General features: G+C 38.8%; 1 protein-coding gene across 1 annotated transcript in view; it reads right to left on the reverse strand.

The window, feature by feature from the left end:
* Positions 1-19,748, reverse strand: part of LOC136866726 (uncharacterized) — a 69,913-nt gene that overhangs the window by 45,976 nt on the left and 4,189 nt on the right. Inside the window, exons 2-3 of the mRNA XM_067143837.1 lie at positions 5,101-5,153; positions 2,546-2,581 (exon numbers count right to left, since the gene is read on the reverse strand). Of these exons, the coding sequence (XP_066999938.1) occupies positions 2,546-2,581; positions 5,101-5,153 (89 nt within the window). The remainder of the gene's footprint in view (positions 1-2,545; positions 2,582-5,100; positions 5,154-19,748) is intronic.

The raw sequence follows: 19,748 nt of genomic DNA on the forward strand, positions 1-19,748 counted from the left end.
TCGAAATGATGCACACGAGAAAAAATGTTTAGACATTCGTTTCCATTAAGGCAGGTAGATTTCCATTAAGTTTGGTTGTGTATATTTTGCGGGAGTGCAAAATCACGGTTTCGGTTTCGTATAAACCCCCAGTCAGTTCAGGGATTTAGAAACAATATTTGCCCTAAAACCTGCCCAAGAACAGGTGGTTTCTAAATATGAAGTTTGGTGGAAATATATCCAGTAGACTCGAGCACTTGCGTACATACGGGGTAAGTAAGGAAGAAAATAATACAATTAAGAAAGTTGAAATTAATAGAAAATGGATTATAACTGAGGATAGCCAGATAACGACAAATATGTAAATGCCAAGTGAATGTATTGGAACATCAAATGCCCCTTTATAAATGATGCTCGTGTGTTATGGATATAATAAAGCGGTAACAGAGGATAAATTTAGGCGCAGTGATTCTTAGGTAAACAGATAAGAAGATGACTAATGGTGTTATTATTTAATCTATTCGAGGGCGGGTATAACCTGCAACGATATTCCGCCAATATCCCGCAGATAGGCCGATTGACGCCGCTCTTGCCTTCTACCCAAGGAACAGCCACGAATTTAAAAGCATGATGAGGAAAATGGCAATACGTTACTTCCCTGCTGGCAATCAGAGACGTTGCCATGGTAACCTGTAGGTTCGTTGTCGGTCTGTCGGTCACTCAGTGCAGAGCATGATACCCGCGGAGTAAATTTCTCTGTCATTTTAAGAGTAAGGTAAATTATGAACATAACGAAAGTTGTTTATAATGAAGAGACTTTTCACGTACGGTCCACGGAGTTTACAGAAATCAATAGCGTAAGAGAAAATGGAGGAAAAACCGGTTTGGTTTTCCTATAATCCCCCGTCTATTCAAAGATTTTAAAATGAGATACGTATCAGAACCTTCCCCGGGATGAGTATACTCTAAATGTGAAGTTTGGTTGAGATCTATCCAGCCGTTTCGACGTGATGGTTGAGGACAGACAAACAGAACGAAAAGTAAAAATCACCGATTCGGTCTTGAGTTGACCTAAAACGGATAAATATCTGAAAAATTGGCAAAACAAAATAAATTACAGTCAGCGGACCCCCTACAACTTTATTTATATAGATTACATCAATCTCCTGTTACTCTAGCCATTTAGAAAGACCATTCGCAGTAAAATTCCCGAGCTTTTCAATAGAAACACATTACAAATACGCCACATTAGTTGATATCTATGATTTTATGTTACTGTTGTTTCGATTATCAACCATAGACTTCCCTAGTAACAATATCCATTTACTTTCTCGAATAATTGATGCATTCTTTCATCAAAACCTATATTGTGCTAAACTCATCTCTAGGTAATTATAACATCTAACATGTACTCTAATATTATAGACATAATAATGTTTTTGCCTTTCGCCACCATTCCTAACCCCTATACTTCCATCCAAAACTAACTGAACAAGTCCAGGTTGTCTAAAACAGGATATGTTCTGTCAAGGTATGACTTCTTCTGGTCAGATTCCTTTCCTATCACCAGCTTGATTCAGTATGTCTTCATTTGTGATGCGACGTAACCATCTCATCTTCCACATTCTTCGCTTCAAAGGCTTCTATTCTATTTCCTTCCGCACCGGCTACATTCCATGTTTCACTTCCGTGCAATGTCAGGTCAACACATAATTGTTCAGACACATATTTCTAATATGCGTATCCTTAAGGCCAAAATTCTTTAGTAAGGAAAACCTTTCTTTTCTTGGGCTAGTACACAGTTCAGATAAATACTCTCGTATCTAAAATTTTTCATGCTTTACATTAAACCAAATTAAAACATGGAGATGTATGGGTGTCAGCTTTCTAAGCAATACTAACAGCTGTAATATCAAGGGTGATTTCTAGCATACACAGGAATGTTTAATTTGCTTTAATGTAACATCTGAGAAATGCTAGTTACGATAGTATTACTCTGAACCGTCGAGTCTTTTTTTATCTCTACCACCAGTGTCGTCGACTTCCCTAGTAAACAATATCCATTTACTTTCTTGAATAATGTTTTATAATATTTCATCATATTGCTTGTCTTACTTGACTTCATTCAACTTAATTTCATAGTATTGTATTAATTTCGTATTCATCTCGTGTTCCTTCTCCAAGACTATGTCCAGTTTCTTCAAATTCTCTGCACGTTCAGATAAAATAAAATTCTTCAGTAAAACTTATTGTTTGAATTTCATCTCTGAACTGTATACCTTCGAAATTTATCTTCCATTTCCTTTATTGCCTGATCTATATAATATTTAAAAGAGAGACGTAAATAAAAAAGTCAATTCAGAAGATATCTGTATATCAGTGCAGCTATTCAGACAATTGTAATGAAAAGAAGAACAACATCTGAGAGAGAGAAAGAGAAGCAGTGAAAAAGGTGAAATCGTAAATAATCGAGCGGGGAACTTCCATAAATTGCAAATAAGTATAATGAAATTAGGCCAAAATGTAAGACTTACATAAATGTGTTAGAACAGCATGGGCTACTTACCAAACCTGTTTCCTCCGCCATGCACGAAACTCCGCACTGTAAGCAAAAGAAAATACTGAACAAATACATATTAGTAGAATGAGCGGCAAGTACTGATGATTAAATCACTAGCACGCAATATAGGCTAGAATGTGCTGACTACATGTTTACATGTAAAATATTCATGACATTATGACTGTCGACCTTGGATAAGTTTTATTCATCAGATACATCAACATATTAATGTCAATTTTGCACTTACTTTTCACATAGTAATTTTGGCTGTCAGAGATAGGTTTACATATCTAATAGCACCTTTATGCAATAAAAATTATGTAATAAAATATGTAGCATACGTTTTACAACTGAACGATTTTTGTTTCGTTCTTGATCTTTTCGAGTACAGAGACTTGCCTGGTAAATTTCAGTCAGTCCCATGAGACGAGACTGTGGCATGAATCCCATAATAGCTTGTGAGGAATATACTGTACTATAAGTGTGCAGCTTCACATGAGTACAGACGTGATCTTTGTTAACAAGTTTTATTTGTCTAGGACTAAACAGTTTAATAATAATAATAATAATAATAATAATAATAATAATAATAATAATAATAATAATAATAATAATAATAATAATAATAATAATAATAATAATAATATAGCTTCAGCTACCAAGTCCAGACATTTTGATTTTAAGCAGGGGCGTAGCCAGGGGGCATTACTGGGATTAAAACCACCATGGAATTTTTACAAAAAGAAAATGAACAGAAAGTGACAATAAACTAAATAAACATTCAGAAACATACCGTAATTGTAGAACTAACAGATCTGTAATTCACTTGTATCAATGTCCTTATAATGACAAGTCATTCATGCACCTTCATTGTGTTATAGCCTGCCATCATTTTGTAACTACAATCCCCCCCCGCCAATCGGCTGATCCTGGCTATGCTACTGAATTTACGCCGTCAATGCTTTCGACTGTTTGATGTGTCGTTTGACTTTACCAGATGGGAGAGAATAGAGCAACCTATCACTGATGTTATAATCAATTTTGTCGGCTAAATTCCGAATTGTCACTAGTGCGAATATACTTTCTCCCGCCCTTCAAAATTCTGACTACCTCTGCTGGGTTTAACCTATGATCTTGGAATCCGAAGACCGACACTCTACCACTGACCCACAGAGGGAGCATTGTGTGGAATGATCTACATGAAAAGAGTGATTTACACTCTACACAATTCACGTATCCCTAAGAGTTCGTTGAGACCCACGGTCACTCAACAGCAAATATGAAGACATGCTCACAAAAACGGTCTAACCCTCAAAATTAAAAAAAATGAGTGAGTTGCTGCTGTCTATTGAGCAACATGACTATTAACTATTCCTATATGCGCTAATATCAGCAGGGATCATTTAGAGGAAATACAGTGGGTGAAAATTTGAGTGTTTAACCTGAGAGCCTTTGTCAGAATGCAAAAATTGTGCTAACCCTTATCTGAGGATGTCTTGGGAAGAGGGGCCGATGATACAATCTCATGGCTTCCGCATTATGTAATGACTTCCGTCCCTGATAATGTTAATCACCTGTTTGTATATTCTGATTCTTGTTTTGGTCAAAACGATAACTTTTCTTTAGTTAACTTTTGGATGTTTTAAGTCCAGACTGAAAGATTTAATATAATAGAACATAAATATTTAGTGCCAGGTCACACGTATTTGCCTTGTGACAGAGACTTTGGCCTTGTAGAGAAGAAAAAGAGGCAAATGTCATCAATTTACATTCCAGATCGATGGATGGAACTTGTTAGGAAGCCTAGGGTTAAGAAGCCGTTTGCAGTGGTATTGAAGAGTATGATTCTGTAGATCTCAGAAAGAAAGTAACTTGTAATTCGGTATTGAACACCAACCATGCAAGTACGGCAGACCTAGGCCTGTACTTCCAGCCAAAATGAAGGATATTTTAGAATTATTATATTACATACCCCCTGTGTATCATACGTACTACAGAAATCTTGCTACCAATGCATGTAGTCCTGTGTAAGAAGAAGAGGATCCACTTTTTGATATTCCTGATTATGATTAGGTTAAGGTACAGGATTAAGTACCTGTAGGCCAACCTCATTATTGCATTTGTTAATAAAGTATGTATTATTTGTTTGTAAGAACACTTTCCTTATCTATATTTTATAATGTATTACCAGAATTATTTGTATTTCCTTTCCATTTATCACAAAGTCAGGTGATATGTTATAAAACTAACACATGTACATTGAGTATACAACTTCCCTTAAGTTCATTTAGCTACTGCATCGCTAGTCTACAATAAAACAACTTAAAATTGCTATGAAATGATTTTCCTGAATGTATACTTTGATTTGATATGCAATACACCAAGTAAAATTAATGCAGTATATATATATTTTTTTGCTCCATTTACAAAACTTAAATTTTCTCCTTTCAAGCAAAGTGAATGTTGGACCGTTTTTGCGAGCATGTCTTCATATACGGTAGTACATAAACTACCGATTATTTTTTAATGTTACAGGCATCATTTTAGAAGTCTATACTTACCAACATTTTCTTCGGCAGGTGTCCACTTAGCATCATATATTTTATCATCCCAGCTGAAAAGAGGAAATAATTTTTTGAGTAAACATGATGTAAATATAAATTAGTAGGAACTACTGGTGGCGGTGATTATTGTTTTAAGGGGAAGTGCAACTGGACAATCATCCTATATTAACAGTAATGAGAGCAAAATGGAAAAGATCCGAACCTTCGAAGAGTGAAGTTACAAGGAAAGGAAAAGGTCACGAAAGGTTTAAAAAGGAAGTCGCCCTAGACCTCGCAAGCATAATCCCATCGGGGTCGGAAAAGAGGAGGTGACCAAAGGGGGTCGTCAGGGTAGATCAATCAATCAATCACCATAGATCGGCATTTAGGGCTGTAGCACAGGTGGCAGATTCATTATCGATTCGTTACCTAGTTTGTTCTTAAATGATTTCAAAGAAGTTGGAAATTTATCAAACATCTCCCTTGATAGAGTATTCCAAACTCTTATTCCTGTTCCTATAAACGAATATTTGCCCCAATTTATTCTCTTAAATTCAAACTTGATCTTCAATTTATGATCTTTCCTACTTTTAGAAATTCCACTCAAGCTTATTCGTCTATTAATATCATTCCAAGCCAACTATCCACTGACAGTTCGCAGTCGAGCAGCTCGTCTCCTTCCAATTCGACCTTCTGAATCAAATTATCTGTTATATGCTGCTGAAATCCTACAAGTTGAGCCTTACAGCTATAACCATTCCTAAATCCGAACTGCCTTCTATCAAACCAATTGGTAATTTCACAAATGTGTCTAATATAAACAGAAATAATGCTTTGCCAAAGCGCACAGGTACCACACATTAAGCTGATATGCCTGTTTTTGCTTTATGTTTATGACCCTTTCCTTTGTACAACTGTTCATTCATTTGGTAAATCTCATTTATGAAAACATATCAGTTAAATATTTTAGATATGGCACTATATCCCAACCCATTGCCTTTAGTATATCCTCAGAAATCTTACCAATCCCAACTGCTTTTCTAGCCTTCAGCTTCGGCTCTTTTTGTAAATATCTTCATTATCAAAAGAAAATGTCAGAACATCACCAGTATTAGTCGCTTCCTCTACCTGGTCAATATCCTTAAATCTAACTACCTTTACATAATGCTGACCAAATACTTCTGCCTTTCGTGGATTAAAGCGAGGAGCCTGTCATAAGTGGAAACAATATGAACCTCATCTTGGAGCCACGATGCTGCCAATTCACACTCCCAGGATGGCAGCTCCTTGTGGTTCCACTTCTAGTCACGTCTTAAAGCAGGCACCTTCACAGGCACGAACTGCTCAGCCAACAAATACTGAGGAAGGAATAAGTCTACACGCTTTGTTTGGGCTATGCTGAACTAATACATACGAACGGTTGAGATGAGCCTTCGATAGCCGTTGAATAAAAACAAACCCAGCCTTAATGGGCCTTGCCTTACCAAACGTCTGCTGCTCAGCCCGAAGGCCTGAAGTTTGCGAAGTGACACGTGGTCGATGCGACGACTCCTCGCGGCTGTTATTATTGGTTATCTAGACTGGGGCTATGATTTCACCGTCAGATAGCTCCTCAATTGTGATCACAAAGATTGAGTGGAACTCAAAGCAGCTCTCATATCCAGTAAAAATCCCTGACCTAGCCGGGAATCGAAACCGGGCACTCTGGGTAAGAAACAGTCACGCTTTCACTAGACCACAGGGTCGGCAACTGTTGAAGAACGCCCCTTCTATTCCGTTGTTAATTCATATTACGGGTTAGCGGACCTCAAAGCAGCTCTCATATCCAGTAAAAATCCTTGACCTGGCCGGGAATCGAAACCGGGCACTCTGGGTAAGAGACAGTCACGCTTCCACTAGACGACAGGGTCGGCAACCGTTGAAGAACGCCCTTTCTATTCCGTTGTTAATTCATATTACGGGTTGGGGCACATTAAGCCACCAGTTCGTGACTGATATATACCTGATAGTCAGTGTTTGTTTGTTTCTTTCAAATAGCCTGTAATGCCTGTAACTGCCGCAATATGTTCAACATTTTCAGCTGTAGAATTTACTCAAAAGTTTATAAAGTTTATCTAGTATACATATCTAATTATGAATAGCGTTCACAACACTAAAAACTTGTTCTGTAACAAGGTCAATTATTTGAGCCATACAATGTACAGTACACTGATCAAGTGCGAAGAAATGATCTTCCGTATTCTACCTGCAACACTTTCATTCTTTCTTGTAAATACTGTCATCGATTCGAACCAAATGCAACAATTATTTCAACACATTTGCCATCTTCTGCAAATGTTTGGATATGTTTTTCTTGAAATGACTTTGCGTCATCATTTTCCACAGGTACTAGTTTATAGAAACAACAGATTGCAAGCGCCAATTTGTTCGTTGACATACGTAACATACAAAATAACGTGTTTTTCAGAAACTCTATCTGTAGATTCATCCATAGAGGTGAAAAACCAGTCAGTGACTTTGAAAAAATTTGCTAATTTCAAACATAATTATTGTTTCGTTAGGAAACGAGTCGTAGTTGCAGCGGTCTTCTCTGTATGAAGATGAGTTCCCATGTCTAAGCAATTTGCAGTTTGTAAGCTGAAAATCTCCGGATGATCATAGAACTTCCACTCTCTTTATGCTGGTAAATAAACAGACCTTAAGACCCTAACAGTTAAATCTAATTTTCTTCTTGATTTTTTATGAACTGTCCACGAGTACGTTTTGCAGACTTTTCTAGGATCTGCTTTTAAGCATTTTGTCCTGCTGCACACAAATAGAATAAATAACTTTTTTATTTTTATACCTAGCATTGAGATTCTTTCCTTTTATTCTTCTTCATTACACTGCCTTTGTCCAATGTAAACCACTAGATGAGATTCCAACGGTTTTACGCATTTATTGTGAATGTGTAATTCAAAATATACACCCCATGGCATTACTTGATTGCCCTTTTCATTGGTAGTGAATATTAACGAGGTCCGGTTTTTCTTTTGCCAAGACGCTGAAAACTTCTCGGTGGCCGCCGTTTTAATGATTCAATATTATCTTCATTGTTGCACGCAATATACAGAGTCTCTCAAACCTTTTGGGTCAAATTGAAACAGGTGATAGTGGGTCCACAACCGATTATATTGAACCATGTGACCTTGCCGCGGTGGGGAGGCTTGCGTGTCCCAATGATGCAGATAGCCGAGCCGCAGGTGCAACCATATCGGATGGGTATCTGTTGAGAGACCAGACTAACGAATGGTTCATCGAAAGGGGGGTAGCAGCCTTTCGGTAGTTGCAAGGGCGGCAGTCTAGATGATTGACTGATACGGCCTTGTAATAATACTCAACATGGCTTAGCTGTGTTGATACTGCTACACGGCTGAAAGCAACGGGAAACTACAGCCGTAACTAACTCCCGAGGACATGCAGCTCTCTCTGTATGAATGATGTACTGATGATGGCTACCTCCCGGGTAAAATATTCCGGAGGTAAACTAGTCCCCCATTCGGATCTCCGGGTGGGGACTACACGATAGGGGGCGATCATCAGGAAGATGGATACTGACATACTGCGAGTCGGAGCATGGAATGTTAGAAGTTTGAATCGTTGTGGTAGGTTAGAGAACCTGAAAAGGGAGATGGATAGGCTAAAGTTAGATGTAGTTGGCATAAGTGAAGTACGTTGGCAGGAAGAACAAGATTTTTGGTCAGGCGACTACCGAATTATCAACACAAAATCAAACAGGGGAAATGCAGGAGTTGGTTTAATAATGAATAAGAAAATAGGGCAGCGGGTAAGCTACTACGACCAGCATAGTGAAAGAATTATTGTCGTCAAGATAGACACCAAACCAATGCCCACCACAATAGTGCAGGTCTATATGCCTACTAGTTCTGCGGATGATGAAGAAATCGAAAGAATATATGAGGAGATAGAAGATTTAATACAATATGTAAAAGGTGACGAGAATCTAATTGTGATGGGAGACTGGAATGCAGTGGTAGGCCAAGGAAGAGAAGGTAATACAGTAGGAGAATTTTGATTGGGACAAAGGAACGAAAGAGGAAGTCGGCTGGTTGAATTCTGCACTGATCATAATTTAGTCCTTGCCAATACTTGGTCCAAACACCACAAACGACGGCTGTATACGTGGACGAGACCTGGAGACACCGGAAGGTATCAAATAGACTTCATTATGATTAGGCAGAGATTCAGAAACCAGGTGTTGGATTGCAAAACTTTCCCAGGAGCAGACGTGGACTCTGACCATAATTTGTTGGTCATGAAATGCCATCTGAAGTTGAAGAAATTGAAGAAAGGAAAGAATGCAAAAAATGGGATCTAGACAAGTTGAAAGAAAAGAGTGTGAGGGATTGTTTCAAGGAACATGTTGCACAAGGACTAAATGAAAAGGCTGAAGGAAACACTATAGAGGAAGAGTGGAGAGTCATGAAGAATGAAGTCAGTAGGGCTGCTGAAGAAATGTTAGGAAGGAAGAAAAGATCAACTAAGAGTCAGTGGATAACTCAGGAGATACTAGACCTGATTGATGAACGACGAAAATACAAGAATGCTAGAAATGAAGAGGGCAGAAAAGAATACAGGCGATTAAAGAATCAAGTGGATAGAAAGTGCAAGGTAGCTAAGGAAGAATGGCTGAAGGAGAAGTGCAAGGATGTCGAAGGCTGTATGGTCCTGGGTAAGGTAGATGCTGCACACAGGAAAATCAAGGAAACCTTTGGAGAAAGGAAATCTAGGTGTATGAATATTAAGAGCTCAGATGGAAAGCCACTTGTAGGGAAAGTAGACAAAGCAGAAAGATGGCAGGAGCATATCCAACAGTTGTATCAATGTAAAGATGTAAATAATTTGGTTTTGGAACATGAAGAGGCTGTTGATGCTGATGAAATGGGAGACCCAATTTTGAGGTCAGAGTTTGACAGAGCTGTGAGTGACCTAAATAGGAACAAGGCACCTGGAATTGATGACATTCCCTCTGAATTACTGACTGCCTTAGGAGAAACCAGCATGGCAAGGTTATTTCATTTAGTGTGCAAGATGTATGAGACAGGAGAAGTCCCATCCGATTTTCGGAAGAATGTTGTTATACCTATTCCCAAGAAACCCGGTGCTGACAGGTGTAAAAACTACCGCACCATTAGTTTAGTATCTCATGCCTGCAAAATTTGAACATGTATTATTTACAGAAGAATGGAAAAACAAGTAGAAGCTGAGTTGGGAGAAGATCAATTTGGCTTCAGAAGAAATGTAGGCACACGTGAAGCAATACTGACTTTACGTCTGATCTTAGAGGATCGAATCAAGAAGGACAAGCCCACGTACATGGCATTCGTAGATCTAGAAAAGGCATTCGATAATGTTGATTGGACCAAGCTATTTATGATTCTGAAGATGATAGGGATCAGATACCGAGAATGAAGAATTATCTACAATTTGTATAAAAATCAGTCTGCAGTGATAAAAATCGAGGGCTTTGAAAAATAAAGCAGCAATCCAGAAAGGAGTGAGGCAAGGCTGCAGTTTGTCCCCTCTCCTTTTCAATGTTTACATAGAACAGGCAGTAAAGGAAATCAAAGAGAAAGTTGGAAATGGAATCACAGTCCAAGGAGTGGAAATCAAAACCTTGAGATTTGCCGATGATATTGTTATTTTATCTGAGACTGCAGAAGATCTCGAGAAGTTGCTGAATGGTATGGATGAAGTCTTGGGTAAGGAATACAAGATGAAAATAAATAAGTCCAAAACAAAAGTAATGGAGTGCAGTCGAACGAAGGCAGGTGATGTAGGAAATATTAGATTAGGAAATGAAGTCTTAAAGGAAGTAGATGAATATTGTTACTTGGGTAGTAAAATAACTAACGATAGCAGAAGTAAGGAGGACATAAAATGCAGACTAGCACAAGCAAGGAAGAGCTTTCTTAAGAAAAGAAATCTGTTCACTTCAAACATTGATATCGGAATTAGAAATAGGTTTTTGAAGACTTTCACGTGGAGCGTAGCATTGTATGGAAGTGAAACATGAACGATAACTAGCTCAGAAAGAAAGAGAATAGAAGCTTTTGAAATGTGGTGTTACAGAAGAATGCTGAAGGTGAGATGGATAGATCGAATCACGAATGAAGAGATACTGAATCGAATTGGTGAGAGGAGATCGATTTGGCTAAATTTGACGAAAAGAAGAGATAGAATGATAGGACACATCTTAAGACACCCAGGACTTGTTCAGTTGGTTTTTGAAGGAAGTGTAGGTGGTAAGAACGGTAGGGGTAGACCAAGGTATGAATATGACAAGCAGATTAGAGCAGATGTAGGATGCAATGGTTACGTAGAAATGAAAAGTTTAGCGCAGGATAGAGTGGCATGGAGAGCTGCATCAAACCAGTCTATGGACTGATGACTCAAACACACAGTGAGCCAATGGTAGGAAATGCGTATTTATTGTGTTTTAGACATACACAGCGTACACCACATAATAACAACGTAGCTCATAGTAAATTGTTCAAAGCGACGACCGCCAATCTCAGTTCATGAATTGCAACGGCGCGAACAGTTCTGCCGCACTCTGGCAAAGACCCTGGGTGTCTGTTGTACACTGGAGCAGGCAGCGGGTGATAAACAGCGTACACCCCTGACCACCAAATAGAGGTACTGTAGATAACTTAGCTTATAGCATATGTGTCATAGGACGACCGCATTTATCGCACCGGCGCATTTACCTATGCCGCATGGACGCCATTACCCCTGGTGTCAGTTGTCCATTGCATCAGACAGCCTGTGATGTCCATGATGAGGTGTGTGACTGTGTACAGTGCATGACGCGTAGTCAAAGATGGAACGGTACCCGTCATGAGAGTTGGTAGACATGCATTTAATGTACGGTGCAGCAGGATGTAGTGCCCGTAAAGCAGTACGAGCGTACAAAGAACGCTTTTCCAACAGGCGTCATCCTAATTGGAGGACGTTTATCTCCGTAGATCCCAACTTACGAGAGACGGGGTCGTTCTCGCCACAGAGAGCCGGCCAAGGTTCCCGCCAAAGACATGTTCGAACACCAGACTTTGAGGAGATGGTGTTGTATCGTGTGGAGAGTACTGGCGGAACAAGTAGTACATCCTTATCATAAAGAACGTGTGCAAGCACTGGGACCAACTGATTTTGAGCTCCGCGGTCACTTCTCTCAATGGACAATCCACCGCAGTGCGGTAGTGCCGAACTTTGTGCAGTTTGTATTGTTCACGGTTGGGGCTTCATTTGCTTATTTGCTGCCGCCCCATTTGAATGGTCCACATTACCTGTTGTTCCTCCAAGATATGCTGCCACAGTTCCTGGAGACTGTACCCTTGTTGTCCACGAAAGGATGTGTATTCAACACGACGGTGCTCCAGCCGACTTCGATGTTAACGTTCGCGAGCACTTGAACAACACGTATCCTCATCGTTGGATAGGAAGGGGTAGTCCTGACCCATGGCCAGCGCGATCGCCGGATCTCACACCTCTGGACTTTTCCTCTGGGGTTACGTCAGGTCGTTGGTGTATGATACCTCCGTAGCGTCCAAGCTGCCTGTCTCCTGCTACAACAGACGCCAGGGAACTTTGAAAGTGTGCGGCAGAACTTCATGCGCCGTTGCCATGCATGCATTGAGACTGGCGGTCGTCAGTTTGAAGAATTACTATGATCTACGTTGTTGTTGTGTGGTGTACGCTGTGTATGTCCATAACACAATAAATATGCATTTTCGACTATTGGTTTCCTATCTCGATATAATCGGTTGTGGGCCCACTATCACGTCTTTCAGTTTGACCCAGAAGGTTTGAGACACCATGTATAACACTTTAGAGTATCACAACTAGGCTTTTTTGGATATTTTCTGTACGTCATCTTAACTTACCGATGGGGCACATGAATTCAGCACCGGTAAGGACTGTATATTCCCATTATCACTTTAAAACAGTAACTCGATTTTATTGTAGGTTTCACCGGGCGAGTTGGCCGTACGGTTAGGAGCACGCAGCTGTGAGCTTGCATCCGAGAGATAGTGGGTTCGAACTGCACTATCAGCAGCCTTGAGGATGCTTTTCCGGGGTTCCCCATTTTTACACCAGGCAAATGCTGGGTCTGTACTTTAATTAAGGCCACGGTCGCTTCCTTCCCATTCCCAGCCCTTTCCTATCCCATCGTCGCCATAAGACCTAACTGCGACGTAACGCAATTTCTATTGTACGTTTCATTACTAAAACGCATTAAAGGTGGTTCGTTACTGAAAGGAAGCTTGCAGACTGAGCGGCTAGCAGTTAATAGAAACTTAAATACCTGAAACATCATTCTAGAATCGGGTTGTTGCTGTACATGACCGCACGGTATAACTGCCATATTGTCATTCTATTATTTGTCTAAAAATGTGTTATTTTTGTTATCTTCTTTGAGTTACACATGATAAAGACATTCTTTTCAGTAACATTTGTGTTTTTTATTCTAATTTTATAAAGAAAGGATTCTCCCATCCGAGAAATGTCAGTAGGGGATATTTTGAGAATAAAATCGTCGGAGTGGAAGGGAAACCCCACCATGCCGCCCCGCAATTTTACACCCTGGTATAATGTCCAGGTAAAGGAAGTAACTAATACTAGCGAACTACCAAAATTCAATCATCATCATCATCATCATCATCATCATCAATCACCACTGGTCTGCATTTAGGGAAGTCGCTCAAGTGGCTGATTCCCCATCTGTTGTTTGTCTAGTCAAATGATTTCAAAGAATTTGTAAAAATATTGAGCATCTCCCTTGGTAAATTATTTCAATCCCTACCTCCTCTTCTTATAAACGAATATTTGCCCAAATTTGTCCTATTGAATTCCAGCTTTATCTTCATATTGTGATCTTTCCTACAAAAACACCACTCAAGCTTACTAATGTCATTCCACGCTATCTCTCCACTGACAGTTCGGAACATACCACTTCATCGAGTAGCTCGTCTCCTTTCTCCCAAGTCTTCCCAGCCTAAATTTTGCAACATTTTTGTAACGCTACTCTTTTGTCGGAAATCACCCAGAACAAATCGAGCTGCTTTCCGTTGGATTTTTTCCAGTCCTCGAAGCAAGTAATCCTGGTGGCATCACAAATGTTCACAAAAAGACACAAAAATTGAAAGCTAGCAAAGCAATTAGCATTGATGAGATTTCTGGGAATTAACTAAAGGTCGGTTTGGGATTTAGAATCGTATCTGAAGTACTTATTTGATTACTGTTTGATTGAAGGGGCTATATATCTAAAGAATTCGGAGTTGCTCTAGTAGCCCCAGTGTACAAAGGAAAGAGTGATAAACATAAAATGGAGATATATATTTTACAAGTTGCATTACGTCGCACCGACACAGATAGGTCATATGGCGACGTTGAGGCACAAAAAGGCTAGGAGTGGGAAGGAAGCGGCCGTGGCCTTAATTAGGGTACAGCTCCAGAATTTGCCTGGTATAAAAACGGGAAACCACGGAAAACCATCTTAAGGGTTGCCGACAGTGGGTTTTGAACTCACTATCTCCCGAATAACTGGATACTGGCCGCACTTAACGACTGCAGGTATCGATCTCAGTAAGCGGTTATTTACAGGTCAACCAGCCTGACAGGTTGTTGCATGTAAGCTTAGAGTTTGTCCCATTTACGATCACTCAAAAAAAAAAAAAAGTGAAGAAAGACTAGTTCGTGTTCTAAATACGATCACTGTAAAATTTTCAGCAACCTATCAGGGTTTTCCAACGTCCATGCAGGGATGGGGGCAGTTAATTAGGGCTTACTCCAATAAGCGTGTGTTAAGGCTAGGCTTAGGTGTTCTCTCAACCTGTCCCATCTCTTTTGAACTATTTTTGAGGTAATATTAGCTTATATTTTTCAACATAATTATTCCAGATGTAGAAATCCATCAATGATGTAGCTTTTGTTGCTATCTGCGTACTTAGTTTCAACATGGAGTTCTTGTGACGAATATAGGTAAGCCTTGTGCTTTATACCAGGCGACCGTACTTTCTACTTACGAATGTCCCGCATGCACTAGTGATTCACGGGATGCCTAAGCACGTGTTTTCGAAGGAGCGCTACGACGTGCTGTATTGCGGATGTGAAACAAATAGCAGTTATTTTACTCCAAACGTTCCATAACAGGGTGCATTTGTAAATACGCCACAGATGCAGGAAAGAACATTTAATAACTTATTAATTTATACACGTGTAGAAATATCATTCTACAAAAGAGTTGTTTGTATGAAACAAAAACTGATGCTGTTTGGCGAGGCAGACGTCAGTTTGGAGCTTCTGCTGCATTCCGACCAGATTCTCCATGGATTAAAATGATGTCTGTGTATTCGTCGTTGCTGAACACACAAGCCATTGCCGATCTACAGAAAGCAAGTGCTGTTGTACCATACACCAGCCTAGTACTATGCCGTCGAAAACGAGGTTTACTAATGCAAGGGGTCGTTAGACGGGTAGCGCTGTGGAACATGCTGCGAGCGACCTTCCGGTTATTATCTCTTCATATTGTGACGTAACCTGCCTGCTGGCAGTAGTACCCCTATGAAAATGAGTCAGTAGACATCCCGTTCATCATGTGTGCATGTGGGACATGTATGCGTAGAAAGTACGGCGCTCACGAGCCGCCTGGTATAATCTCTCTATATATAAAATACGAGTTTTGTCTGTACATTGCTCAGAATTCGAAAAGAATGGTATTTCTGTATCGGTCATTTCCCCAGTAACAAGGAAATGCACTTTTTACTTTTCCGTAATTTCTGTCTGTCTGTCTGTCTGTCTGTATGTCTGTCTGTCTGTATGTATGTATGTATGTACACGCATCACTAGAAAACGGCTAAAGAGAATTGAATGAAAAAAGGTATGCAAAGTCGGGGAATAAGTCGCTACAATCTAGGCTATAAATAATTTTATTCACGCTGAGTAAAATGGTGGATTAGGGGAAAGCCAAAAATTTCATTCTTAAATATTTACGTTATTAGTGGTCCTATCTCAATTAAAATTTTCATGCATAGTCGGAGAATGAGCCACTACGATCTAGGCTATAAATAATTTTATTCACGCTGAGTGAAATGGTAGTTTAGGGGAAGGCCTAAAATGTTATTCTCAAACATTTATATTATTATTGGTCGTATCGATAAATACTACTTAACCAAAGTTATATAGAATCAAATTTCCGACCATTTATGCCTTATACATTTTTACCGTACCGGCTATGATAACGCAGATATTCATCAATTTTGTAATTTTGTTGCTAAGACCATATCAACGCAGAGCCACGAGAAAATGGGCTAACAGAATTTAATGAAAATCGGTATATAGAGTCGGGGAATAAGAAACAACAGTCTAAGCTATAAACAATTGTATTCAACCTGAATGAAATTGTAGTTTACGGGACGGCGCCTAAAATGTAATTTTTAAATACCTATGTTATTGGTCCTATCGAGAAGTACTACATAACAAAAGTTACAGAGAATAAAATTTCCGATCATTTATGTTTTATTCATTTTTACCGTACCGTCTATGGTAAGAGTGGCATTTCAGAGTCGGAAGAAAACTAAATGTCAAGGCCTACAATGTCAACAATAACATTACATTGACCATTGTTTGTTGTGATGTTCTTTGTCCCTTATGCTGCCTCTCAACTCCGATAGATGGGATTACTGTTGCATACCAAGTATAACAGTCTGACTGAATATTGGCGGGAAATAGCTGGGGAGTTAGAAAACTTTCTACTTTAGCAAACTATTCCTCTGGTTCATAAATTTTCTGATACAGCTGGTACGTAACGCACTGGTTCATCATAGTATTCTGGTCATTCGAACCCTACTCTGACGCGCTATTTTGAATGTGCAGTGTGCACACTGAAGGCAGAGGCTCACGTAGTAGTAGTAGTAGTAGTAGTAGTAGTAGTAGTAGAATGACCTGGTCTAGAATTACAATTTAGGCCTATTCCAAATTATAGCACCACAATTCACTAAATAACTCAAAATTCAACCCTGAAAAGAGTCGTTTCTTAAGAAAAGCTCCTTACTCTTCACTTTTATTAAATTCTACATTCATTTTATTCCAAATTAGCAGTGAAGAGAGGGTTTCTCCTCCGGCTTGGAGGAAAAATTTGCCGCCATTTCTACTGACGTCATTTAATGACGTATGTTAATTTCAGTTGGGAAAACCACTAAGACAGTCTTTCTGAGGATGTACAAATGCAGGTGGAGAGTGAGTGTCGACCATTATAATGAAAACTCCCCAACCTGATTGTGACTGATGGTAGGCAAGTGGGCGTACCATTACAATGAAAATTCCCTAACCCCGTCGCGTTTCTAGGGTAACGTTAAGAGCTATGCAATTTAATGCAATCTTGCTCACAACGCGTACACTACCCAACGTAGAATACTGTATACAATGTAAGATTCCGTGGCGAAGCACGGGTACATCAGCTAGTGGATGTATATAATGGATTCTCTTACAGAAAGTTACGAGAAAGTCAAGAAAGGATGGTGACATGGGTATGTTTAAAACAGAATAAATCGCAGTATAAAGGAAGACTAGTGTGTCAGAAAGATACACTAGTGAGAATGGTCGATCATCAGGGCGTTCCTCACGAGGCGAACTTGGACACGTCAAGGCGAGTTCACACAGAGTTGAGAACTGGGTGAGAACAGTACTTATTCTGAGCATGCGCTGGAACTTTCTTATTCAACATTGGTCGTTTGTTTCTCGCTCGTTGTTCAATCGTGGCAGAAAGTGAATCTGCGATAGTTCTTTGCGAACTATTAATACATAAGTTGAGAAATCATCTATATATATATAAAATAACTTGTCCTGACTGACTGATTCATCATCGCCGAGCCAAAACTACTGGACATAAAGAGATGAAATTTTGGGGATATATTCATATTAAGACGTAGGTGCTCGCTAAGAGAGGATTTTGGGATATTCCTTCGCTAAGGGGGTGAAAACGGGGGTGAAATTTTAAAATGAGTTGCTCTATATCTCAAAACTTTAAAAGTTTACAGATGTAAAAATTGGTATTTAGAATCGTCTTTAAAAATAAGGAAACACGTATTTTTTTGTTTTCAGAAAATCCCAATAGGAGGGGTGAAAAAGGGTGAAAATGGGGAAAATGGGTTGAATGCCTTTAATCAGGATACCGGTACCTATATCTCAGAAACTGAAGATATTACAGACCTGAAAATTGGTACGTTTGATCTCTTTTAAAAATAAAGAAACACGTATTTTTTTGTTTTTGGAAAATCCAATTAATGGGAGGGTGAAAAGGGGGTGAATTTTTAAAATGAGTGAATCTATATCTCCAAACTTTTAAAGTTTGCAGCTGTAAAAATTGGTATTTAGAATCTTCATTAAAAATAAAGGAACACGTATTTTTTTGTTTTCGGAAAATCGCAATAGGAGGAGTGAAAAGGGGCTAAAAAGTGGTTGAATGCCTTTAATGAGGGTACTTATATATCAGAAACTGAAGATATTACAGACCTGAAAATTGGTGTTTGGGATCTCCGTTAAAAATAAAGAAACACGTATTTTTTGTTTCTGGAAAATCCAATTTAGGGGGGGGTGAAAAGGGAGTAATATTCTAAAATGAGTGTATCTATCTCAAAATTTTTAAAGGTTATATATGTGAAAATTGGTATTTAGAATCTCCTTTAAAAATAAATAAACACACGCATTTTTTCGTTTTTGGAAAATCCAAATATTGGGGGGTAAAAAGGGGGGAGGGTAAATTTTTTAAAATGAGTGTGTATACATCTTAAAACTTTAAAATTTACAGATGTAAAAATTGGTAGTTAGAATCTCCTCTAAAAATAAAGGAAAACGTATTTTTTTGTTTCCTGTAAATCCCAATAGGAGGGGTGTAAAAGGGTGAAAAATGGGTTGAATGCCTTTAATGAGGATACATATATCTCAGAAACGAAAGATATTACAGAACTGAAAATTTGTATATGGGATCTCCTTTAAAAATAAAGAAACACGTATTTTTTAGTTTTGGAAAATCCAATTAATGGCGGTTAAACAGGAGTGACAAATTTTGAAAGACTATATCTACAGAATATCTTGGAAACGTAAAATGTTACAGACGTAAAAAGTGGGTGTTGGTAATCTCCTGTAAATCTAAAGAAACATAGGTGATTTGTGTTTGGAAACTCCACTTAAGGGGAACTCAAAAGTGGTGAAATTTTAAAATAGGAATTTTTACAGTTTATCTCAAAAAACTTAACATGTTACAGAAGTGAAAAATGATATTTTTTTATCTCTATTAAACATAAAGAAACGTGTATTTTTAGCTTTCGGAAATACCACTTGGGTGAAGGGGGGGGGTAAAAGTGACTGAAAATGGTGTTGAATTCTTTTAATTAGGCTACTGATATCTTAAAAATGAAGATGTTACAGACGTGAAATTTGATATTTGCAATCTGCTTTAAAAATAAAGAAATACGTATTCTCGGAAAATCCAATGAATGGGGAGAGGGGGGTGAAAGAATTGAAAAATTAATTGAATTAATTGAATGAGAATACATACATCTAATAAAAACTAAAGTTGTTACAGACGTGAAAATTCGTATTTGGAT

Source organism: Anabrus simplex, chromosome 3 (assembly GCF_040414725.1).
Source record: "Anabrus simplex isolate iqAnaSimp1 chromosome 3, ASM4041472v1, whole genome shotgun sequence".
In the NCBI taxonomy this organism is placed as follows: Eukaryota; Metazoa; Arthropoda; class Insecta; order Orthoptera; family Tettigoniidae; genus Anabrus; species Anabrus simplex.